Source organism: Pan troglodytes, chromosome 6, assembly GCF_028858775.2.
Source record: "Pan troglodytes isolate AG18354 chromosome 6, NHGRI_mPanTro3-v2.0_pri, whole genome shotgun sequence".
Taxonomy (NCBI): Eukaryota; Metazoa; Chordata; class Mammalia; order Primates; family Hominidae; genus Pan; species Pan troglodytes.
The window spans coordinates 11,634,304-11,660,659 of record NC_072404.2 but is presented as its reverse complement, the minus strand read 5'-3'; the positions used below and the strand labels follow the sequence as shown (position 1 = coordinate 11,660,659).

The following is a 26,356-nucleotide window of genomic DNA, read 5'->3' as shown; positions in this document are numbered from 1 at the left end:
GTATACTATACATCTGTTTAACCAGATCTCATATCAAGATGTAAACAGTTTGGTTTTTAAAAACTTTAATCATTGTCATTATTTGTGATCTAAACTGGCATTTAGTTTGTTATATGGTAAAGTATGGTTGAGAACTAACTGTATTAAGATCTGTTGCTTGATCTTCCAACTCCCCATAGATTCTTTGACTATCTCTGTTACGTATTCTATAATAGAAAAGAAATAGTTGTTTGTAAATATGGTATGGAAAGAAGATGGCTGTAAGATTGGTTTAAATCCCCAACTATACTTCTTTAGTAGTAAAACTAGTCTGTCGGCTCCAGACAGGTTTGTTTAACCTCTCTGAGCCACCGTTTTCTCATCTGTCTTATAGGGCTGGTAACTTCCTTATAGAGTAATTAGAACAAATGTTATTCTTTTCTACACATGTAATTCTTAAAATGATTTCCCCTGTATGGGAAATGTACTGCCTGGCCTCTGATTTTTTGCTTCTCTCTCGTTTCAGTTGCCTAAAATAGACTTTTTTGACTATTCTAAATTGACCCCTCTTGACCAGCGCTGCTTCATCCAAGCTGCTGACCTCCTCATGGCCGACTTCAAAGTGCTCAGTAGTCAGGACATCAAGTGGGCCCTGCACGAGCTCAAAGGACACTATGCAATCACCCGAAAGGTACTCTACCTGGTCTTCCTGTTGGGGTCACACCTCTTGACTACATCTTCCCATGGTAACAGAATGAACAGTTCAGCTTGTGGAAATTGGGATGGTTTATGATTGCTAAGGAATTTATGAGGGTGAAGATAAATAGATGGGTATTTGCTCATCGTGACGGACTAAATGAAAAGAAATAATAGATAGATGAGAAGCAGAGAAGTTCTGCTTTGACCGTAAAAACATGGAGCGTAATACATTCTACTGTAGAATGCAGGAGTGTGAAAGATGCGTTCTAATGCTGCTCCTTCCTGATTTGCTTTCCAACTTGGGACAGGTCACACGACCATCCATCCCCCAGGTGGCTCAGTTATCAGTGATAGGACGTAAGGTCTGTAGAGAGTCTGGGAACACAGCAGTGCCCCCTCAGAAGAGAGTGGGCAGCTACTGACAGCTCCCAGCGTTCTCCCCCCAGGATCCTAAAATAGATGGCCCTTAAAGGCCTTGGTTGAGGGTGAGGTGAGGAGGGTGCTGGTTTGTGGTGGGTAACACAGGCGTCTTCCATGAAGGACAGCACACAGTGCCTGCTTTGTAGCTGTGGCCAGAACAGGAGCGCATGCACCAGCAGAGACCTTGGCTTACTCCTCTTGGTCGCTCTTACTGCCATTAAATTCTATTCTACTGAAATTCTTGTGATTCTCAGCAAACACAGTGATGTTTCTTTTGTCCAAAGGACAAACGTGGAGTTATCGTAGTGGTTAAAATACTCATTGGGTCTTACCTGTAGGAAGGGAAGAACCAAGCCAAGGATTGTGGCTCATGCTAAGGTCTAGGCCAAGCCCCTTCCACCTTTTCTTTTTCTTTTCTTTTTTTTTTTTTTGAGACGGAGTCTCACTCTGTTGCCCAGGCTGGAGTGCAATGGCATAATCTCAGCTCACTGCAGCCTCTGCCTCCCCATTTCAAGCAATTCTTCTGTCTCAGCCTCCTGAGTAGCTGCGACTATAGATGGCTCACCACCACGCCTGGTTGGTATTTTTAGTAAAGATGGGGTTTCACCATGTTGGCCAGGCTGGTCAGCAACTCCTGACCTCAGATGATCTGCCCACCTCAGCCTCCCACAGTGCTGGGATTACCGACATGAGCCACCATGCCCGGCCAAAAAAAAGACTGAAAGAAAAATAGAGGGGCTTTGAAAGGGTAAAACAGGAGGCAACCTAAGGTAGACCAAAGGTCTCCAGAAGGGCCACCCTGAGGAAGGGACATTTAATCACAGACCCAAGTAGGAGTTTGGTGAAAGGGGTCGTGGAAGATGTTAGTATCATTTATTGGGGTGAGAACTAGTATAAACATCTGCTTTGGAGAGAAATAATCACGAAGTCAGTCTGGGAAACGTTGGTTGCCAATGTGCTGAGAAGGGCCTGTGAGACATCTGAGTAAAAATAATTCACTGGGAGGTTGAATGGACTAGAAAGTTTGGAAAATACAGACTGTAGATAGGATTTTTCTTTTTTAATCTCCTTGGGTTTTATGGTGATAGGACTTTGAGAGTCATCAGCATATGGAAAATCTCACCAGCCAGGATGAGGTACCCAGAGAGATACCAGGTGAGAAGAGAGGACTCCTGACATGCAAAGACCAAGCGGAGGAGGCAGGCAGACAGGAAGGAGGAAGTTGAGAGACCGGAGCAGTCTGTATTATTATCATCATCATCATGGTTATTCTTGTTTAGAAACAGGGTCTCTGTCACCCAGGCTGGAGTACAGTGGCCCAATCGTGGCTTATTGCAACCTTGACCTGGGCTCAAGCCATCCTCCTGCCTCAGCCTCCCATGTAGCTAGGACTACAGGTGCACGCCACCACACCTGGACGATCTTTTTATTTCATTTTTTGTAGAAATGGGGTCTTGCTAGATTGTGCAGGCTGGTCTTGAACTCCTGGCCTCAGGCTATCCTCCCACCTCAACCTCCTAAAGCACTGGGTTGCCACCATGCCCAGCCTATGTTATTAAATGCTGCTAAGAGTTTGTGCAAGATGAGGACTAAAATGTAGATGGTAGACTTATAGACTTGGCCACTCAATAATAAGCATAGATTAGTAAGTGCATAGATAGTTGCCAAATTAGAGACAGCTGGAAAGCTTGTGGTCATAAGGGTGAGGTGGTGAAACAGCAGATAAACAGCTCCTTTGATAAGTTTCTCTACAAAGAGGGGAAGAAGAAAGAGGGGCTGGCATTGAAAGAGAGATGAGATCACCTTCTCAACACCGCCACACTGGGGATTAAGTTTCAGCAGGAGTTTCAGACAAACACTGCATCATAGCCACCCCGCTTCTCATTGCTGCCCAGACTGGGACCCCAGCCTGCCCTGCACCCTAACAGCGTAGCCACAGTACATGAGCCCCAAGGCCTCCTATCCCCTGCCACAGTCAGGAGTCCCACCCAGTCTTCCTGAAAGGCTCCCACTCTTCCTTCTTCTCTTCCAGGCAGAATGGCCTTACCTCACACACCCTTCCTTCCGTTTCAAATCAGGTACCCCTTCTCCCTCCTGTTTTTAGGATGGCAAAGACTTGAGCACTTTTTTTTTTTTTTAAGACAGAGTCACGCTCTGTCGCCTAGGCTGGAGTGCAATGGTGCGATCTCAGCTCACTGCAACCTCCGCTTTCCAGGTTCACTGATTCTCATGCCTTAGCCCCCCAAGTAGCTGGGATTACAGGCGCTTGCTACCACGTCCAGCTAATTTTTTGTATTTTTACTAGAGATGGGGTTTTGCCATGTTGTCCAGGCTGGTCTTGAACACCTGACCTCAGGTGATCCACCTGCCTCGGCCTCCCAAAGTGCTGGGATTACAGGCGTGAGCCACCACGCCCACCCTGATTTGAACACATTTAAATCCTGATAAGGAAAATCTAACAGGGAGAAGCTGAAGGTAGGAAAGAAAAGGGATCCTCACCAGTGGAAGGATTTTGAACTCCAGCATCCTGTTGAAGGCTGGGGTGGATACAGGTGCACGCAGAGAAGAGCGTGGGGGAAGCAGGTTAGGGGAGAGTAAAGAGGAGCATTGACCAGAGAAACAACATGGAAGATTTGCCTACAGAATGGGACTCACCAGCCCATTGTCATGTGATTTAACCTGTACTTATTCAAGGACAGCTTGGACAGTTTTGTTTTGTTTGAGACAGGGTCTCCTGTGTTACCCAGGATGGAGTGCAGTGGCGCAATCATGGCTCACTGCAACCCTGCCTCTCAGGCTCAAGTGATTGTCCTATCTTAGCCTCCGAGTACCTGGGACCACAGCTGTGGACCACCACGCCCAGCTATTTTTTTGTATTTTTAGTAGAGATGGGGTGTCCCCATGTTGCCCAGGCAAGCCTTGAACACCTAAGCTCAAGTAATCCACGCCCCCCAGCCTCCCACAGTGCTAGGATTACAGGTGTGAGCCGCTGCACCCAGCCAACAGTTTTTCTTTTCCCTAGTTACTCTTTAATCTGTCAGTAAGTGTTTTGCTTCCACCACCGTACCAGTTTATGAAAGTCAGAGAAAATGAAAATAAAGAAATGCTGCCTATTTATTTTTCCACTGCCTATTCCTTTTTTTTTTTTTTTGAGACGTAGTCTCACTCTTGCCCAGGCTGGAGTGCAGTGGTGCAGTCTCGGCTCACTGCGACGTCCGCCTCCTGGGTTCAAGCGATTCTCCTGCCGCAGCCTCCTGAGTAGCTGGGATTACAGGCGTGCGCCACCATGCCCGGCTAATTTTTGTATTTTTAGTACAGACAGGGTTTCACCATGTTGGCCAGACTGGTGTCGAACTCCTGACCTCAAGGGATCTGCCCACTTGGCCTCCCAAAGTGTTGGGATTACAGGCGTCAGCCACCGCACCCAGCTGCCACTACCAATTGTTAGCCATGCTGGGTAGACAGCTGAAACTGTGTTAAAATGGCATTCAGGGATTGCCTGTCTCGTGTATTCTTATTTTCCATTTACAGAAGGAACCTTTCCTTTTCTCAATTTTTAGGCCTTGTCTGATGCCATTAAAAAATGGCAGGAGCTGTCACCAGAAACCAGTGGAAAAAGGAAGAAGAGAAAACAAATGAACCAGTATTCTTACATTGATTTCAAGTTTGAACAAGGTAATGCAAACTGTGTTGGTGGCAGTGTGTAGCTGCAACACTGCACCTTTTCTTCTTCACAGTCAGTGAAGGAAGCCGTGCTACAGGTGTCTGCTGAGCATCTGGACAGGCCAGTCCAAGGAGTGACTGACAGGAACTATTTTCTCAGCACATCAAAATTTTTAGAAAGTGGCTGCCCTTGTTGGCTTCCTTCTTCCTACTTAAGATAAACTGTGAGAGGAAAATTTTGTGTGGTGTTAGAAAATTCATGTGTGAGAAGGTATTTGAGTGTGCTGTTAAGCTTGGGGGGAAAAACTGGTCTTGAAGGTTTGATGCGAATTGGCTGTGTTATTAGGTAAAAACTACCCAGACTTATGAATGAGGGCTTACTGCAGAGGGTCACTTATGCAACTGAGAGAATGGCTAATAGCCACGTTTCTCCAAAATTCTGTCATTCTTATTGATGAAATAACTGCTGAAAACCCTTTTGAAGAGGTTATTTCAGGTCTGATCCCCAAAAATGTAAACTTGAGTGTTAACAACAACTCAGATTTTATCTGAGTTGCTTCCACCCAGTAAAGGAGTTTACTACAACTTTTCTAGAGAGCATCCCTTTCTGTTACATGTGTACTTAATTACCACACTTGATTTCAGGTATGACTAAGTGGAAACTCAGGTAACTATAAAGCTGGAAAGTATTTGTATATACTATGAACTTTTCAGGCTCTAAAAGAAAATCCCTTAGGCTATGACTCCTGAGGTTCCTAAGCCAGTCTGTGGAGCAGTGCTCTGCTGACATGACATTCGCCCTGGCCTGTGGCAGAATGTAGAACTAGGGACAGTGTGCAGGTGGTTTTTCATTCAGCCAGATTTACCCAGAGTTCAGAACAGGCATCCTTGTACATAGCCACACAGCGTTTGTTTCTGACTTCAGTGGCGGAGAAAGTGCTACTTTGCAAGATAGTTGACTTCCTTGTTGGTCAGCTCTGTCTTTTAGACAGTTCTTCCTTTATATTTGTCAGCATGTACTTCCTGAAATGTCCTGCCATGGTTGTAGTTCTTGCCTGTGGAGAGAGATTCTGACTGTTGTCCCTCCATCAGCCTGACTGCCGTCCCTTCATCAGCCTGACTGCCCTTCTCCTCTTCCCTGTGTGCCCTTCTCTAGCTTGTCAGGGTCTCTTTGAAAGTTGGGGTATGGAAGACTGCACATCATACTCCACATGAGGTCTGCTCACATTCAGCCTTGCTCTTTTCACCCACATTGCTGTCAGGTCATAAACCTGTCTCAGTTTTGCTGCATCTCACATTTTCCCCTGTTAACTTCATTTTATTTGATTCAGTTTCCTGTTTTAGATATAGCACTTTAATTTAGATGCTGATTCTTTAATTTTACTTATCAAATAATCTTGAAGGACCCTGGAAGTATAAGATAGAAAATACACTTGATTTACATTAGTAGTTTAATGTTTATGACTCACACTTAGCCTTTTTTGACAGCTTTTTATAAGGACACAGGCTAAGAATCCCTCATCTGTTCCAGGGATCCCATTTTTCTCCTTTTCAGTTTGTTTTCCGTCTAAACACTGCTCTTTGGGCTATAATTGCTTGACTCAAAGAGTGAGACACGGTTCTCCCTCCTCTGTCCTTTTTATGGTCATGCAGGAAAATACATTAGAGGGAAGTTTGTAGACTTAATTGCATTTATTTTATTTTTATTTTTATTTTTTGAGACGGAGTCTTGCTCTGTCGCCCAGGCTGGAGTGCAGTGGCGCAATCTCGGCTCACTGCAAACTCCGCCTCCTGGGTTCACGCCATTCTCCTACCTCAGCCTCCCGAGTAGCTGGGACTACAGGCGCCCGCCACCGAGTCTGGCTAATTTTTTGTGTTTTTAGTAGAGACGGGGTTTCACCATGTTAGCTAGGATGGTCTCGATCTCCTGACCTCGTGATCCGCCCGCCTCGGCCTCCCAAAGTGCTGGGATTACAGGCTTGAGCTACCGCACCCGGCCAATTGCATTTATTTGTAAAAATAAAGGACTGGAAATAAATCTTATTACTTTAACATTATAAACTACAAAAAGAACTGAGTAAAGACGAAAGAAATAATAGAAGGTGAAAATTTTTTTAATTTGTAGCATTGATAATTACAGTAATTAACATTGAGCACTTAATATGTACCGGTCACTTTTCTAAGTGCTTTAATGGATTAATTCATTTATGTTTCAAATAGCCTTATGAGATGTATGTGCCATTATTATCATTTTATAGAAAAAAGTGAAGCACAGAGAGGTTAAGTAACTTGGCAGATGTTACACAGCTAGCGAGTAGCCCAGCTGGGAATCTGGCTTCAAAGCTTACTGTCTAACCGCGTGCTTTTCTATTCTCATAATACCAAAAACTGATTTTGTTTTTTTGTTGTTTTTTTTTTAATTTTGAGATGGAGTCCACTTCCCAAGCTCAAGCGATTCTCCTGCCTCAGCCTCACAAGTAGCTGGAATTAATTACAGGTGTGCGCCATCATGCCTGGGGGTTTCACCATGTTGGACAGGTTGGTCTCGAACTCTTAACCTTAGATGATGTGCCCACCTTGGCCTCCCAAAGTGCTGGGATTACAGGCGTGAGCCACTGCGCCTGGCCCCAAAAACTGGTTTTTCTGAAGAAAAGGTTTGAATTTAAAAAAACATGAGAGGCTGGGCGCAGTGGCTCACGCCTGTAATCCTGGCACTTTGGGAGGCCGAGGCAGGCGGATCACGAGGTCAGGAGATCAAGACCATCCTGGCTAACACAGTGAAACCCCGTCTTTACTAAAAATACAAAAAATTAGCTGGGCATGGTGGCGGGCGCCTGTAGTCCCAGCTACTCGGGAGGCTGAGGTAGGAGAATGGCGTGAACCCCGGGGGGCGGAGCTGATAGCCGAGATCGCACCACTGCACCCTTGCCTGGGCAACAGAGTGAGACTCTGTCTCAAAAAAAAAAAAAAAAAAAAAAACATGAGAATGAGCAAGAGAAAAGGAGAATCAAAATAAAATGTATTAGGAACCAGATAGTAAATATTAAAATCAAGAGATTACCAAGAACAGACAAGAGTAAATTGAAAATCTGAATGAGATAAAGTTTTCTAGAAAAACATAAATTGGCCAGGCGTTGTGGCTCACACCTGTAATCCCAGCACTTTGGAGGGCCAAGGCTGGTGGATCATTTAGCCCAGGACTTCAAGACCAGCCTGGACAACATGGCAAAATCCCATCTCTAAAAAAATACAAAAAAATTAGCTGGGTGTGGTGGCATCTGCCTGTATAGTCCCAGCTCCTCAGGAGGCTGAGGCAGGAGGATTGCCTGAGCCCAGGAGTTGAGGCTGCAGTGATCTGTGAATGTGCCACTGCACTCCAGCGTGAGCAGCAGAGCAAGGCTCTGTCTCCAAAAAGAAAATCATAAATTGCCAAATCAGTGAAACAAGTACAAAACCTAAACAGATCATTTACATGTCTAATATTTGTTATTCTGCTCTCTTTTATTCTCATGTTATAATATATTGTGGTGAATCTAGGTACTATTCCTTCAGCCCCTTGTATATTTGAATGCTTTGAAAATAAAAATGGTTGAAAATCATACAGCACATTTGCACCCACCAGAATGGCTAAAATTAAAAACCGATGATAGGTGTTGGTAAGGACATGGAGAGACTGGAACTCACATGCATTGCTGATGGAGGAAGGGTGTAAACTGGTACAACCACTTTGGAAAACTGGCATTATTTTCTAAAGCTGGAAGTAAGCCTATCCCATGATCTAGCAATTCCCAGCTAAATTGCGGACATACATTCACCAACAAATGGCTATAAGCAGCGCTATTCAGATTAACCCAAAACAGCAAACCCAAATGTCCTCAGTAGTGAAATAGATAATAAATTGTGGTATATTCACATAGTACACTAGTGACAGGATAGGGGACACCTTCCAATTGGAGCATAAACAGAGGGAAAGAATCAGAAAGGTCAAAAAATGGATGGTAGGTTGGCAAATGGTAAGAAGCCCAGTCTTCCCAAATGGTAGAATGTGATAGAAAAGTCATGAAACGTACCATCAGAGAAGGTGGAGCATGAGGCCGGGAAGAATGGACATGGCTGGCCCAGGTTCCTAACACATAGTTGTCTGCATGCTTTTGCATTGTCGTATATCTTCTAGGTGACATAAAAATAGAAAAGAGGATGTTCTTTCTTGAAAATAAGCGACGACATTGTAGGTCCTATGACCGACGTGCTCTCCTTCCAGCTGTGCAACAAGAGCAGGAGTTCTATGAGCAGAAAATCAAAGAGATGGCAGAGGTAGGAAGATGTGCTCTGGTCTTGGGGTGTGTTTCTGGGATTCTGGTTTGCTCTTACGGTTTAGTTAGTACAAAACTGTCTTTTAAGATTTCCCTTCTCTTCAGACTGTTAAATTTGGATATATGCAAAGTTTTTAAAAGAAAAAACCTGGATTTTGTCATAATACTATGTTTGTGGTTTCATAAATCAGATTCATGTTAGAAAATTTTAATTGGAGCTTAGTGTATCTATTTTACCTCCTCCCTCAGCCTCGGTTCCATTTCGCTCTTTAATTTTTCTAAATATAGTATCAAATGTGCAAGTCAGCTGGAATGTATATATTGGTTGTTTAATAAGTATCTTCTAAACCAGTGGCTCTCAAAGTGTGACCCACAGATCCCTGGGTTTCCCAAGACTCTCTTGGGGGTCTGCGAGGTCAAACCTCTTATAACTATGCTAAGACATTACAGTGACCCTTGAACAACATGAAAGTTAGGAGTGCTTCCCCCTGTGCAGCTGAAAGTCAGCATATAATGTTTGACTGCCCCAAAACTTCACTGTGAACAGCCTACCGTTGACAGGAAGCCTTACCCATAATAGTCGATGAACACGTTTGGTATGTTTTGTGTATTACATGCTGTATTCTTAGAATAAGGTAAGCTAGAGAAAACGTTATTAAGAAAATGAGAAGGAAAATATATTTCATATTCATTAAATGGAAGTGTGGATCAGCATGAGAAGGTCTTTATCTTCATGGTCTTCACGTTGAGTAGGCTGAGGAGGAGGGGTGTGTTGGTTTTGCTGTCTCAGGGTGGCAGAAGCAGAAGAAAATCCGCACATAAGTGGGTCCCCACAGTTCACATCTCTGTTGATCAAGCTCAGCTGTATTTGCTTTTTCACCATATTGAATTTGTACCAGCAGAACAAAAGCAGTGGTGCCTTGGCATGAATCAGGCCAGTGGCATAGAGCCATCCTCATAATCATTGTTTTCTTCACCACCATGCACTTACATTTTTGAGACACACCAGTTTCACCTGAAAATGTCTTTGATAAAGCAGTAAAAATTATTTTACCAAGTTTTGACCGTTGAAAACATCTTTTCAATATTCTGTGTAATAAAATGAAGTCTTCATAAAGTGCTTCTGCCACATCCCAGGATATGAAGCTTGTCTTATATCCAGGTATGAGGAAAGCACTTATGCAGTTGAGCCACAAAGCAGCTGCATTGGCCACTTTTTACTTGGAAAAAAGTGACAGAAAAACTATGATTATTCAAAATAGGTATTTGGCAGGCATTTTCTCAAAAATGAATGAAGTGATTATTTTTGACCAAAATTCTAGATTTTAAGCAGAAATTAGAATTTATTGTTTTGATCCATCTGTTATAGAATGACATTCATTGATATCACCAATCTTATCAGATAAGTATTTAAAGTATTGGCAAATTGATGAATGTAGTTCATTGTAGTCTTTTATTCTTGGTGATATTCACATTGTCCCATCTCTGACTATTGGCTGCCCCTTCAAGTTAGTCTCTCTTAACCTGACCCCTGTAGTCTCTGACAACATCTTTGCTTTTGGGCACAGCCAAATGACCCCATTTCAGCTTCTGCTTTCTCAGACCTGGACTCAACAATTTTCCAAAGTGCCTTCTTTGCTTTTTTCTTTTCTTTTTTGACAGAGGAGCTCCATGTGTTACCCAGGCTGGAGTGCAGTGATGCAATCATGGCTTACTGCTTCAACCTACCTCCTGGGCTCAAGCAGTCCTTCCATCTCAACCTCCTGAGTAGCTGGGACTGCAGGTGTGCACCACCACACCTGGCTAACTTTTTTTGTAGAGCCTGGGTTTCCCCATGCTGTCCAGGCTGGTCTCGAACTTCTGGCCTCAAGCCGTCCTCCCAACTCAGCCGCCCAAATTGTTGGGGTTACAGGCATGCACCACCATGCCCTGCCAACTTTATTTTCTTTTCTCTGATGCTAAAAGTCTTGGTTCTTAATAACATTAATAACATTATTCAATATTTAAAATATTTTAAAGTCATTTGAAATAAATCTCGGTGCTTATACCATTAACTTGATAAACAAGTTTATTTGTTTCTGGCCAGGCACGGTGGCTTATGCATGTAATCCCAGCACTTTGGGAGGCCAAGGCAGGCAATCACTTGAGGCCAGGAGTTCAAGACTAAAAAAACTTAAGTTTGGCCGGGTGGGATGGCTCATGCCTGTAATCCCAGCATGATTACATGCTTTGGAAGGCCGAGGTGGGCAGATCACCTGAGATCAGGAGTTAGAGACCAGCCTGACCAACATGGCAAAACTCTGTCTCTACTAAAAATAAATTAGCTGGGCATGGTGGCACACACCTGTAATCCCAGCTACTTGGGTGGATGAGGCACCAGAATTGCTTGAACCTGGGGGGTCGAGGTTGGTTGCAGTGAGCCAAAATCATGCCACTGCACTCCAGCCTGGGCAACAAAGCAAGACTCTGTTTCAAAAAAAAAAAAAGGGTTGGTTATTTCTTTCTGTTTGTTTTGAACTTTTAGAGAATTGGTTTTGTTTTTTTGTCTAATGTTGTAAAAATTTTAGTTCTGAAATAAAAACTATAAAACAAGGAATATTCAGAAATATCTAGCTTTTGTCCTGTCCCTTTCTCGCATTTTGTTTGTTTGTTTTTTGAGACGGAGTCTCGCTTTGTCACCCAGGCTGGAGTGCAGTGGCAGGATCTCGGCTCACTGCAACCTCTGATTCCTGGGTTCAAGGGCTTCTCCTGCCTCAGCCACCTTAGTAGCTGGGATTACAGGTGCGCGCCACCATGCCTGGCTAATTTTTGTATTTTTAGTAGAGACAGGGTTTCGCCATGTTGACCAGGCTGGTGTCAAACTCCTGACCTCAAGCAATCCCCCCACCTTGGCCTCCCAAAGTGCTGGGATTATAGGCGTGAGCCACTGCACCTGGCCCCCTGCTTTGTTTATATATAACCATTATTGTTAGTCTTTGGTTTATCTTTCCTTATTTTATGGAAAAGCAAATAAGTATATGTATTTTTATTTACCCGTCTTTCTTATCCAGATAGTAGCAGACCAAGTAGCTGGGATTACAGGTGTGTGCCACCATGTGTAGTAGCTCACACCTGTAGTCCCAGCTACTCGGGAAGCTGAGGTGGGAGGATCTCTTGAGCCTGGGAGGTCGAGGCTGCAGTGAGCTGAGATTGCACCACTGCACTCCAGCCTGGGCGACAAAGTGAGACTCTGTCTCATAAATAATTTAATGTAATCCCAAATGTTGGCAGACTCTTCTGTGACTGCATTTTTCATTTAACCATGCATCCTGGCAGTCACTCTGCAGCAATTCATAGGGATTTTTCTCTTTCCTTTTTGAAACTGGCTGGTATACCATTTTATGTAATACCACAGTTTATTCAGTCATTCCCCTATTGATGGATGTTTAGGGTTGTTTCCAGGTTTTTGCTATTATAAATAGTGCCATGATAAGTTTGTGCATACATCATTCCCTGTTTCTGCCCAGGTGCATCTTTGGGCTAGACTCTTGGAAGTGGCATTGATGACTCTGTGCCAGTGCCCCACCAGTGTGGTTGTCTTGTTTTGCATTCTCACCAGTAATGTGTGAGGGTGCCCACTACCACACAGCCTCACCAGCGAAGTCTGTTGTTAAACTTAGTTTTTGTATGTTTGTTTGTTTTTTGAGATGGAGTTTCACTCTTGTTGCCCGGGCTAGAGTGCAATGGTGCGATCTCGGCTCACTGCAACCTCTGCCTCCCAGGTTCAAGTAATCTTCCTGCCTCAGCCTCCCAAGTAGCTGGGATTACAGGTGCACGCCACCATGCCCAGCTAATTTTGTATTTTTAGTAGAGATGGGGTTTTTCCATGTTGGTCAGGCTGGTCTCGAACTCCTGATCTCAGGTGATCTGCCCACCTCGGCCTTCCAAAGTGCTGGGATTACAGGCATGAGCCATCCCACCCGGCCAAACTTAGTTTTTATTTGTTCAGTTTGTTTTTGTTGATGCTATTCTTTGCTGTTCAAAGTGTTTTATGGGTCAGCCTTTTCCCTTATTTATTCTACATTTTGAGTCATACTTCAGAAATATTGTCTGTATTTTCTAGCTCTCTGATCCACTTAAAATTTATTCACAGGTAACCTTTTTGAACTGCTAAACTGTGTAATTGAAGAGATCACAATACTGGAGTTATGTTTATGGAAATAAATACTAAATGGTTAGTGTCATTTTTACTAAATTTGTGTCTGAATGTGTGCTTTTTTTGTTCTTCAGCGTGAAGACTTTTTGCTTGCCCTACAGATGAATGAAGAACAGTATCAAAAGGTAGTTTGAAATCTCACCTTGTTTATTCTGGGCATTTTCATGGGCTGTTTTCTCTTACCATGTTTTGTCAGCATTTTTTATGGCAAATTTGTTTTTGGATAACCTCCTGTTTGGTGAGTTTGCAGTTCAGCCAAGTTATAGTCAGATACGTGATCTAGTGTAGTCACTCTTATACCACAGTGAATCAGAATTGAAGGGAAGATAATAGATGTTCCTGTTAAAAATCATTACCTGACATTCATCAGATAGACTCATAAAGGAAAGTTTACAACTTAGATATCACTTTAGAGTTAAAGAGATATGTCTAACCTCAGGGCAAGATGGGTTTCTGTATGTAAAAAAAAAGCCCAGCTAATTTTTGTATTTTTAGTAGAGACGGGGTTTCACCATGTTGGCCAGGCTGGTCTTGAACTCCTGACCTCAGGTGATCCACCCATCTCAACCTCCCAAAGTGCCGGGAACAGGTGTGAGCCACTACACCCGGCTACTGACCCTTTCTAATGTGGTATTAAGAATGGGTTGGTGGCCGGGCACCGTGGCTCGTGCCTGTAATTCCAGCACTTTGAGAGGCCAAAATGGGAGGATTGCTTGAGCCCAGGAGTTTGAGACTAACCTGGTCAACATAGCAGCACCCCATTTCTAATAAAAATTAAAAATAAATAAATAAAAGAATGGGGCTGGATGCAATGGCTCACTCCTGTAATCCCAGCACTTCGGAAGGCCGAGGCAGGCACATCACGAGGTCAGGGGTTTGAGACTAGCCTGGCCAACGTGGTGAAACCCCGTCTCTACTAAAAATACAAAAAATTAGCTGGGCATAGTGGCGGGTGCCTGTAATCCCCACTACTCGGGAGGCTGAAGCAGGAGAATCGCTTGAACCTGGGAGGTGGAGGTTGCAGTGAGCCAAGATCGTGCCACTGCACTCTATTCCGGGCAACAGAGTGAGACTCCATCTCAAAAAAAAAAAAAAAGAATGAATTGGTGATTAGATCAGTTGCTATAGTTAATAAAAGGAGTCAATAGCCTGGTACATTACTTGAGGTTGCTGCTTTAGTTATAGCTTCAATAGTCCCTTAAAATAAAGCGCAGACCTCGATATGACCCATTCACACTCCTTATGAAAAGAACAAAATTCAACTTTTGAAAGTTTTTTGGGTAACATCTCTCGTACTCCTTATCCTTGCTTTTTATAATCACATTAGCATCTGAGTACAGATGTTCTAGTTCCCTTTGCACCATGGGATTGAATATGATAACTTTATATAAAGAATTACTCTAAAGAATACCAGAAAAAAAACATGAAAACCTCACTGTTTTAGGTATGGATTAATATTGTGTTAGTATCTTGAGCTAGATTTATATAGCACGAAACAGCATATCATTGTTTTATGGCCCCTAAAATGGGTTGCTTTACCTCAGAATTTGTGTGGGGGGTGGCAGAGAGATGAGGATGGGAGACAAGGCTCCCCCTCTCCTTAAGTGCAGGACATTTCATGTGTGTTTCTTGACTGCCTGCAGGACGGCCAGCTGATTGAGTGTCGCTGCTGCTATGGGGAATTTCCATTCGAGGAGCTGACGCAGTGCGCAGATGCTCACTTGTTCTGCAAAGAGTGTCTCATCAGATATGCCCAAGAGGCAGTCTTTGGATCTGGAAAGGTAAGAACTGTGTAATATGTCCCATGTATATAGGACACATTCCTGGAGTCTAAGGAGACCATGTTGATAGATAAGTGTAAGTGCCTCTTTGAGGGTGAGGTGGAATTCTGCTGGTATGCTTATGTGTGCATTACCTGATGTATGTGATTATGTGGGTTCTCTGAGCACAGCAGATTTCTTTTCAGGGCACAGTAGAATTCTTCCACACTCCCACGCCTAGCCGCAGAGGAGCACCTGCTTCGTTCATCATCTTATTTGTAATCAGAGGGAAGGTTACCTCAGAAAGAGAGAACCTTGCAGCCTATTGGATTAAATATATATTAAAATAACATAACTTACTTTACACAAGATCATATTTCTCTCTCCAAAGTCAGTTTCTCTGGACACCAGCATAACAAACACAGTATGGGAATTTTACATTGTTTTACACCACTGAGTTTGTGGTATTTTGTTCCAGCAAGCAATGGAAAACTAACACAGTGATTAAGAAGATGACTTTTTGCCCGGGTGGCTCACGCCTGTAATCCCAGCACTTTGGGAGGCCGAGGTGGGCGGATCACCTGAGGTCAGGAGTTCAAGACCAGCCTGACCAACATGGAGAAACCCCGTCTCTACTAAAAATACAAGATTAGCCAGACCTGGTGGCGCATGCCTATAATCTCAGCTACTGGGGAGGCTGAGGCAGGAGAATTGGTTGAATCTGGGAGGCAGAGGTTGTGGTGAGCTGAGATCGTGCCATTGCACTCCAGCCTGGGCAACAAGAGTGAAACTCCATCTCTAAAAAAGAAAAATAGGCCATGCGCTGTGGCTTATGCCTGTAATCCCAGCACTTTGGGAGGCTAAGTTGGGTGGATCACAAGATCAGGAGTTCGAGACTAGCCTGGCCAACATGGTGAAACCCCATCTCTGCTAAAAATACAAAAATTAGCCAGGTGTGGTGGTGGGTGCCTGTAATCCAGCTACTCGGGAGGCTTAGTGAGCTGAGATCGCACCACTGCACTCCAGCCTTGGTGACAGGGCGAGACTCTGTCTCAGAAAAATTAATAAATAAATAAAGTTTATGTTTTTTCAAAGAGCGTGACCTTTGGAGTCAAGCAGAATGCATTGGGCCATGCCCCCATCAGCCATACTAGCCCTGTGATCTTGAGCAATTTAAATTCCTTAAGCCACTGTTTCTTCCTCTGTAAAATGGAAATAATCATAGCATTGTTTTGAAAGCTAAATGAGGTGATGAGTTTAATGAAGTTATTGTTTGACACATGGTAAATGCCTCATAAATTTTAGCTAGTTATTTTTAAGATGTCGTCTTTTTCCATTTGTTTTCTTTGGTGTTTGTCTTTCATGTGGGAAGCATTCCTCATGTCTGACACTTTTTGTTCATGTTAAAGAGCTGTTTGAAAGCTGTGTGACTAGTGGGGCTTATAGACCAGTGAGTTTGACTCTAGGTGCATAGGAGCCAGTTAGCTTTTATATTATGAACCTGAATGGCTCTGAAGTCTCTTCCCTGGGGTGATTCAGTCTGCCTCCTGCCTGGTGGGTGTGAGCCCATTTTCCAACATTCTGAAACTGAGGGGGAAGAAAGGTCTGGAGAGTTCTCTGTTCATTATGCAGACTCCATTTCAGACTCTGACTTCAGGCCACCCCTCAGCTCTGCTCTCCTCTATGACTGGTTTCCAGTCCAGAGCCTTGTGGTCCAGCTGTTCAGGAGCTCTTCCTCATTTCTCTCAGAGTCAGCCAATTCCTTCTGAAGGGGGTAGGAACTAGAGGCTCCACCCATGTCCCTGTTTTCAGTTTATTACTTTGAGTCTCCGCCCCTCCCCACCACTCAGCTCTGCTTTCCAGAAGGTCTCCAGCTTTCTAATATCTGTAGAGGGGAACAACTTCTCCCCAGCATCTCCTTTTCAGACCCTAAGCTATGGGCTTCTGTGTGTGGTCTGCTAAGCCATTTGCCCTTCCGCCACTTTCAGTCTTTGTGGATTGTGATTTGGGCTAATAGAGGTCCTCTGGTGATATCAAAGATGTACTGGATTTTTGTTTCATGGTTTCCATGATTTAAGTGTGATTTCTCAGAGACGAACAGGCAGAGAGATCTTTGCTATGTTGTCTCAGGATCTATGTTTTTAACCACTGACGCTTTTTCTTTTTCTATAAATGGTATTGAATTTTTTTTCTTTGCCTTTTCGCCTTTTTCTAGTTGGAGCTCAGCTGCATGGAAGGCAGCTGCACGTGTTCGTTCCCAACCAGTGAGCTGGAGAAGGTGCTCCCCCAGACCATCCTGTATAAGTACTATGAGCGAAAAGCCGAGGAGGAGGTCGCAGCAGCCTACGCCGACGAGCTTGTCAGGTTCGTTCTCAGGCAGAGCGTGCCATCTGCCAAACCTTCCCCATTGTGAAAACTACCTGGGCACTTGCATCAGATGATGAAAATTGTGTTTATCTTCCAGGTTTTTTGACATTTCTTGCTGAGAAATAAGATTATCAATAATTTTACTTATTTATTTTTATTTTTTACACCTCAGAACCATTGAGTAACCAGTAATTCTATTAATGGAAAAATCTGCAGCTCAAACTTCTTTTTTTTTTTTTTTTTTTTGAGGTGGATTCTCGCTCTGTCGCCCAGGCTGGAGTACAGTGGTGCAATCTTGGCTCACTACAACCTCCGCCTCCTGAGTTCAGGCAATTCTCATGCCTCAGCCTCCTGAGTAGCCTGGATTACAGGCGTGCACCACCACATTCCAGCTTATTTTTAGTAGAGACGAGGTTTTGCCATGTTGGCCAGGCTGGTCTCCAACTCCTGACCTCAAATGATCCACCCACCTCGGCCTCCCAAAGCGCTGGGACTACAGGCGTGAGCCACCACGCCCAGACTGTAGCTCAAACTTCTGTCTACATATCTTGGCACTCCCTAATCTTCTGGCCCGTAGATACAATCATGGTGCCCTGGTCTGGAGGGAAATCGGTATATGCAAGGAGTTCTCATTAAGGTTGGGACGTGTTTATTGAGTGGTTTATATTGAGTCAGGACCTCATGTGGTGCTTATGTTTCCTGATAAGAGCCAGCACAAAGAAGAGGTTCAATCTGTGTTTTTAAGGAAAACTAAGGAGTATAAAGGGGATGTGAATGTCCAGCTCAAAACTCCATCTTCATATGAACAGCCACATGGAGCTGGAACCAGATCAGGCTTTAATGTTTGAAGTAATGTCACTTCTGCTGTTCTGACTCTAGGTGCCCGTCCTGTAGCTTTCCGGCTCTGTTGGACAGTGATGTGAAGAGGTTCAGCTGTCCTAATCCTCACTGCCGAAAGGTAGGGAGGCACATTTTTTTCTAGATGTATATTGAATTATGGTATTATGGGCTGCCCTCATGGCCCAAATATCTGCTGTTTACCTGACTGCTGATGTATAAGAAGGATTTGAGTGCTTTGCTTTTCATAAGCAAATGAGGATGAGTACTTTGTGAGTAACGGTTGACATGGTTACTGAGATGGCAGCCACTCTTGCCACTCCAGTTACAAAGCTCTGGATTCCTATTTTATATCATCTTCTTTAGGACAGATACTATAATGTAAAGTGGGAAGTGTTTAGTTTTTCTTCCACTGTGTCAACATTTTTCTTGCTTGCTCTCTTCACCACCTGTGCTCAAATAGCCCCTGCTACCCCTCCCTCCCCACACTCCCCACACACACACCTTTTGCCATTTTCAAAGTCCAAACGACGCTTCTTTGATTAAGGAACTGGGCATCATAGTGGCATCTCCATCACATCTGGTAGGTTATTTACTTGACTGTTTCTCCTCATAAGAACTGACTATATTACGTGGGAGCAGAGCTGTCTAGGTGCATTACTGTTGCAGATCTTTGTTCCCTTTAACTTGGCGCCCTGTGAACTAAGAATGTCTTAAAATTTTTCAGCTATTTAGAAGCCACTTAGAGTTTTTAGTGAATATTAGCATCCACCTAGACAAATACGCTCTAAGCCATTTTTCTAAAATTGCATGATTAGAGTTGAACGCTGCAATATCTTTGCCTTGGGGAGAGTAAAGAAATTAAGGTAGAGATTAGAAAAGGAAGAATAAACTAAACTAATGGATCAAAACTTTATTTCTGTTGTTTTCAGCATTAATATTTCTGGCCATTTTATATGTTCGCACCCCAGGCTGTTGCTATTAACAGTTGTCACAACAGTCGCTGGCATCTTGCAGCTCTTAAGAAAGCAGAGTGCTAGCCTGTCCCTTGTGTGCTTCCAGTGGGTCAGGTGCTGGACTGCCTGGGGAGGTGATGCCTACGCTAAGATGCAGCAGATAAGGAGGAAGTAGCCAAAGGATGGAAAGGGTGGGAGTGGAGTGGAGATGGAGAAATGTTCTAGGCCCCGGGAGTGGCAGCAATGTGGACGGTTACTGGTGCTAGGAGTGTGAAGGAGGCTCATAAGCTGAGTAGGGGCAGGCCCATGCAGCACACTGTCCTGAGGTGGGGAGAGGTAAAATATAAGGAAAGTCTACTTGCCTATTGAGTAGTCCAGGTGAGAAATGTACAGCACTGCACAGCCTCTTGGGTCTTCATGAGTTGCTTAGAAGGAGCTGGGAACTACATTTCCTGGTAAGGTTTCAAAGAAGGTCTGCCAGTGAAAGTGCTTATGTACAATTGGGAAGGCCAAAGAAGAGGAGAGACCAGTATTCTCTGAGGACTTTTTTTTTTTTTTTTTTTTTTTAATATTGAGACAGGGTCTCACTTTGTTGCCCAGGCTGGAGTGCAGTGGCACGATCTCAGCTCACTGCAACCTCTGCCTCCTGGCTTCAAGCAATTCTCCTGCCTCAGCCTCCCAAGTGGCTGGGATCACAGGTATGCGCCACCACGCCTGACTGATTTTTATATTTTTAGTAGAGATGAGGTTTCACCATGTTGGCCAGGCTGGTCCTGAACTCCTGGCCTCCAGTGATCCGCCCACCTCAGCCTCCCAAAGTGCTGGTATTACAGGTGTAAGCCACCACCCCCAGCCTGAAGACATTTAAAAGCAGCTGCATTTGTTGCCCAGTGGCTCATGCCTGTAATCCCAGCACTTTGAGAGGCTGAGGCAGGAGGATCTCTTGAGACTAGGAGTCCGAGACCAGCCTGAGCAACATAGACCCTATCTCTACAAAAAAAATTTTAAAACTCAGCTAGGCATGGTGGTGTGTGCCCATAGTCCTAGCTACTTAAGAGACTGAGGCAGGACAATCACTTGAGCCCAGGAGATTGAGGCTGCACTGAGCCATGATTGCGCCACTGCACTCTAGCCTGGACAACAGACTAAGACTCTGTCTTTAAAAGAAAAAAATTTAAAAAATAAAAGCCTGAGGGCACACATGAGTCTGGAACAGCATCTAGTGAGTATCAACTTGGCATGTTGGTGGGAGCTTCCCAGGGGGCTCTTAAGATCCCAAATAGGAACACCACATATGTTTTAGTTTGTCTATGGGAGGAATATACATGGCCTGCTGAACTTGGAGGTAGCCATGTAGCTTCTTGTGGTCAGTGAAACATGTGAGTAGTTAGATCACTTGCAGAAAAAGCCGTAAAGGCATGTGGTGTGGGGTAATGTCAAGATGACAGAAGAGAAAGCCCCAGACCCTCTTTTTCCCATAGAGAGAACAGTTCAACAACAATGGAAGGACCATTTCTCTCTGTGAGAAATCCAGAAACCAGTTGCATCAAAGGCTGGGGAATTTGTGATGCTGGCTCTCCAGAGCTCCTCCCCCTGGCACAGCACCATGTGATTGGGAGGAAGCTCCCAACTCCTGGCATCTTTCTGGGGAGGAAAAAGAAGACTGGAACATATATCTAATATTCAGCCTTTCAGGAGGCTGCTCAAGGGACTGGTTTCTGTCTTGTCTCACAGGAAAGGGCACCAGGTTGGGGACCTCTGAGGACAAATGGGATGGTGAAACTAGCACGTACTGACTCCTCATTGCCCTCTCCCTGCTCTTCTCGGGAGGGAAGGAGTTGGAGCATGAGTCCAGCATTCTAGGTTTTCTCGGGCCCGCCCGAGACTCTCGTTTCTGTCTCAGTTGATGAAGCACTGATGGGACCTGGCATGGTCTAGGTCCCTGGGGGGCTGCTGAGAACAAGAGAAAGCTGGGTGGTTTGTACTGCCCCAGAGGACCCACGGTACAGTAGGCAGAGTCCAGTGCACCTCGGAGGCTGCTTTTTGGGTCCAGGGGAAGAGTAGAGCATGTGTTCAGCATTTGGGCTTCTCAAGGGGCTGCCTGAGGGACTGGCTTCTGTCTCACCCAACTCACTGCTGGCAGAACCCAACCTACTCTAGATGCCTTGGAGCTGCTGAGGCCAAAAAAGAGCTGGGCAGCTTACAGCAGCTCCAGAGGGCCTGTGGTACCTCAGACAGGCACCAGAAGAAGCAAGAGCTTGCAAGCTCCTGAAAAAAGGAAAACAAAAGCCTGAGCACTTATATTAGCCTACGATTTAGCAAAATCTTCTTGCAGGAACCTATTTTAGAATAAAGTATGAGTATCTCATGTAATTTATTGAATACTGTACTGAAAGTGAAAAAGAGAATGTATGGGTACTTGAATTACAGTTTCTACTGAATGTGTATCACTTTCACACCACAGTAAAGTCAAAAAGTGTAAAACCATTGTAAGTTGGAGACCATCTGTATATGCACCCGACATCAGTGCACCCAAATATGTGAAGCAAATATTGACAGCCGAAGGGAAAAATAACACAAAAATAGTAGGAGATTGCAATACCTCACTTTCAATCATTGTTAGCACCACCAGGTAGAAGATTAGTAAGGAAACAGCTGACTTGAACAACACTATAGACCTAACAGACACATACAAAATATTCTAGCCAACAGGCACAGAAAACACTTTTTCTCCTCTGTTGCACATGGAACATTTTCCAGGATGGAGAATATTAGATCATAATACAGGTCTTAACAAATTTAAGATCAAAATCATACCAAGTATCTTTTCCAGCCACAAGGCGATACACTTAGAAATCACAAACAGCAAGAAAATTCACAAAGTATGAGAACTAAACACACTGGGCATGGTGGCTCCCACCTGTCATCCTGGCACTGTGGTAGGCTGAGGCAAGTGGATCACCTGAATTCTGGAGTTCGAGACCAGCCTGGCCAACATGGCAAAACTCTGTCTCTACTAAAAATACAAAAATTTAGCTGGGTGTGGTTGCGTGCGCCTGTAATCCCAGCTACTTGGGAGGCTGAGGCAGGAGAGAATCGCTTGAACCAGGGAGGTGGAGGTTGCGGTGAGCAGAGATTGTGCCACTGTACTCCAGCCTGGGCGACAGAGTGAGACTCTGTCACACACACACACACAAAAAAAACACAAAACACACACACACACCGAAAAGCTTTTTTTTACTAAGGAACAAGGCAAGGATATCACTGTCACCACTTCCATGCTACATAACACTGGAAGCCCTAGCTAGAGCTGTTTGGCAGGAAAAAGCAAAAGCATCTATATCCATGCAAGGTCACAGATAACATGATCTTATACATAGAAAAATCTGCAATTTCCACAAAAAACTTGTTAGAATTAATACATTCAGTAAAGGTGCAGGATACAAAATTAGCACATAAAAATCAGTTGCGTTTCTGTACACTAGCAAACACTCCAAGAAGAGAAATTAAGAAAATCTAATTTATAATACATCAAAAAAGTTGGAATACTTAGGAACAACTTAACCAAGGAGTGGGTAAAGACTTATACACTGAAAACTATAAAAAACTGCTGAAATAATTAAAGAAGACATAAATAAATGGAAAGACATCCCTAAAATGCATATGGAACCTCAAAGGATCCCAAATATCCTAGACAGTCTTAAGAAAGAAGAACAAAGCTGGAAGCCTCACACTTCCTGACTTCAAAACATATTACAAAGCTACAGTAATTTAAACAGGCAGACATGTAGACCAGTGGAACATAATACAGTGCTCAGAAATAAATCCACACATTTATGATCAGCTGATCTTCAACAAGGGTGCAAAGAACACCCACAGGGGGAAAAGGTAGTCTCTGATTAATGGTGCTCTGTAAACTGAATATCCACATGCAAAAGAATGAACTTAGATGCTGATACCATATCTCATATCTAACACAAAAATCAACTCTTTAAATGGATTAAAGACTTAAGTGTAAGACCTGAAACTGTAAAAACTAGAAGAAAACATAGGTGGAAAGCTTCATGACATCAGTCTTGGCAATGATTTCCTGGGTATAATACCAAAAACAAGGTGACAAAAGCAAAAAACAGGCAAGTGACTAGTAAGATGCTTTCAGCAAAGGAAACCATCAACAGAGTGAAAAGGCAGCCGGTGGAAAGGAATTGAGATCCTTTGAGAAAGGATCTCAGCATGTTCCTGTGTTCATTGCAGCATTATTCACAGTAGCCACGAGATGGAAACCACTTACTGACATGTTCGTCAACAGATGAATGGTTAAAATTTGGTATGTTATGCAGCCTTTGAAAAGAAGGAACTCCTGGCACATACTAACAACACAGATAAACCTTGAGGGACATTGTGTTCAGTGCAATTAGCCAGTCATAGAAGGACAGATACTGCACGATTCCACTTAAATGCAGGATCTAAAGACTCATAGAAACACAAAGTAGAACCCTGGGTGCCAGAGGCTGGGAGAAGGCAAAGTGGGGAGTCACTGTGCAGTGGGAAGTTTCGGTCATGCCAGATGAAGTTGTTTAGAGATCAGCTGTACAACATTTTGCTAACAGACCTTGTACACTTAAAAATGTGTTAATTGGGTAGTTTTTGTATTGTGTGTTTTCACCACAATTTTTTTTTTTTTTTTTTTTTTTGAGATGGAGTGTCGCTGTGTTGCTCAGGCTGAAGTGCAGTGGTGCAATCTCAGCTCACTGCAACCTCCACCTTCCGGGTTCAAGCGATTCTCCTGCCTCAGCCTCCTGAATAGCTGGGACTACAGGCACATGCCACCACGCCCGGCTAATTCTTTGCATTTTTAGTAGAGACAGGGTTTCACCATGTTAGCCAGGATGATCTTGATCTCCTGACCTCGTGATCCTCCACCTGCTTCGGCCTCCCAAAGTGGTGTTTTGTTTTGTTTTGTTTTTGTTTTTGTTGAGATGGAGTTTCACTCTTCTTGCCCAGGCTGGAGTGCAATGGCATGATCTTGGCTCACCATAACCTCCGCCTCCTGGGTTCAAGCAGTTCTCCTGCCCCAGCCTCCCGAGTAGCTGTGATTACCTGCATGTGCCACCACGCCCGGCTAATGTTGTATTTTTGTAGAGGCGGGGTTTCTCCATGTTGGTCCGTCTGGTCTCGAACTCCTGACCTCAGGTGATCTGCCCGCCTTGGCCTCCCAAAGTGCTGGGATTACAGGGTGAGCCACCGTGCCCAGCCTACCGCAGTTTTTTTTAAAGGGCATATGGTTCATTTTCTTTTCCCTCTGCCAAGAGGGATGTGCAGCATGAGTGAGAACAAAGTCTGTTTTGAGCTACTGAGGTTTGAGTTTGTTCCAGCAGCATAACCTAGCACATCCTGACTGATAAGGATCATAAGGACCATAACTGCCCTTGGAGTTGGAGAACAGGAGCAGATTTGAGAGGTAGAGGATTAGAAGGTGATGTGTTGCATGTGAAGGTGGGGAGAAAGCCAGAGGTCTCACAGGCGTGTCTGGTTTGGACCACTATGTAGTTGATGATGCTGTTTACAAAACTGGAAATGGAATCCAAAAGATTGAGGAGAGATTACTTTTGTTTTGGACATATTGAGTTTTTAGGGGAGACATCCAGTGTGTACGTGTTTTTACAATGCCTGGCACATAGTAGGTGCTCCATAAATCAGTGACCCTAGATCAGTGATCTGGGTCAGTAACACAGGGAGAGATCTAGGCTGGAAAAAGATTTTGGAGTCTGAAATGAGCAGCAAAAGGAGAAAAGAGGAGGAGAGGGGTAAGGTGCCCATCAGGGAGATTATTATTAGCTTAGAAATGCTGGGCCATGCTAAGTTTAAAGTATGTTTTTTCATTTATTCGCATCTTTTTATGCCCCTCAGCAGCGTTTTGCAGTGGAGAGAATGTGTGTTATGATTACATGATGGATTACAGTATGTTTCAGAACTTGACTTTCACCTATGGATAACAGCATTCACATTTTAGTTTCTAATGTTAGGGTAAGGATTGTAGGTGTTTGGCCCATCATGGAAAATAAAGTGAAAAATGTTATATGGGGACCTGAGGCAGTGACGGTCTGGTGGAGCTGGCTCAGTGACCACCAGAGGAATGAGAGAAGTCCCCACCTTGTCCTTTGGATAAGAAAGGAGAGTTTATGCCTAAATCTTCTGTCCTTATTTGTGGGCTGTGGAACGAGTTGCCACTAGGTGGCACAGATGCTCCATGAGGAAAGGGTTTTCTTCCTCTTGGGTGTTTGAAAAGTGTGTGTCAGCAAAACACTGTTTTGTAAGCAGAATTGACACAGTTCTTCCAGGCTCAGTACCAAAGCAAATCGCTACGTGCATTTAGACTTTATCTAAGAAGTCCGTGTTATTAGCGCATACGCTTTTACCTTTCTCAGTTGTGCAAATTCTCCTTATGCCATTCTTTCTAGCAAGATGGCTAAAGCAGTCGCTAATCCTTGAGGATTCCTGATATTTAAGACATGAGCCACAAGCTAATTTTGACCCGTGTGAGACTAAGGGCACCTGCTTTCTCATTGCAGTGTCTTTGCCAGTAATATAAATTCCAGTTGGCTTTTCAGGAACTTGTCACTCTGAAATGAGGCGTTTATATTAATGCCGTCTCTGGAGGAGGACTTGAATGGCTGGAATCATTCCTCTGGAATCCCTGAAGAATAAGACACTGTATCTTTGATGAAATGGAGAGAGTCTTTGTTTCATTGATATGATGGAATGCTTTTGTCAAGGCTCTCAGCTCCCTTGTGTGTTCTCAGATAAAGAATTCATTAGTTTGTTTTCAGTGTGCTGCTTTTAGGAATGAATTGGGTGTGTTTGGTGTGAGACTGAAGAGTGTTACATAAAAGGAGATTTGAAGGTGATGCTTCTGGAATATGTATTCTTAGGGTCACAAGTTTCACTGTTGAGTCTTTTCTGCCTTGCCACAGCCATAACTTTGCTTTATAAACTCAGAGCTGTGTAAGTCAAGTTTTCCAGAAACTTAGGGCCACAAGGTGGAGGTTTAGGCACACTCATGAAGCAAGCACTAACGACGAGAGACCATCAGGTGGTGAGAGTTTAATCAGAGTAACTGAAGAACATCTGGTGTAGTCTTTTCGTGGAAACTGCAAATGTGTGTGT

General features: G+C 43.9%; 1 protein-coding gene across 4 annotated transcripts in view; it reads left to right on the top strand.

The window, feature by feature from the left end:
• The window catches only part of RNF216 (ring finger protein 216), a 166,540-nt gene that overhangs the window by 51,856 nt on the left and 88,328 nt on the right, over positions 1 to 26,356 (top strand). For all 4 annotated transcript variants that reach the window (XM_054655462.2, XM_054655461.2, XM_518955.9 and 1 more), the window contains exons 7-13: positions 506 to 670; positions 4,659 to 4,773; positions 8,936 to 9,075; positions 13,344 to 13,394; positions 14,913 to 15,050; positions 17,245 to 17,393; positions 18,276 to 18,354. In XM_054655462.2, the coding sequence (XP_054511437.1) occupies positions 506 to 670; positions 4,659 to 4,773; positions 8,936 to 9,075; positions 13,344 to 13,394; positions 14,913 to 15,050; positions 17,245 to 17,393; positions 18,276 to 18,354 (837 nt within the window). The remainder of the gene's footprint in view (positions 1 to 505; positions 671 to 4,658; positions 4,774 to 8,935; positions 9,076 to 13,343; positions 13,395 to 14,912; positions 15,051 to 17,244; positions 17,394 to 18,275; positions 18,355 to 26,356) is intronic.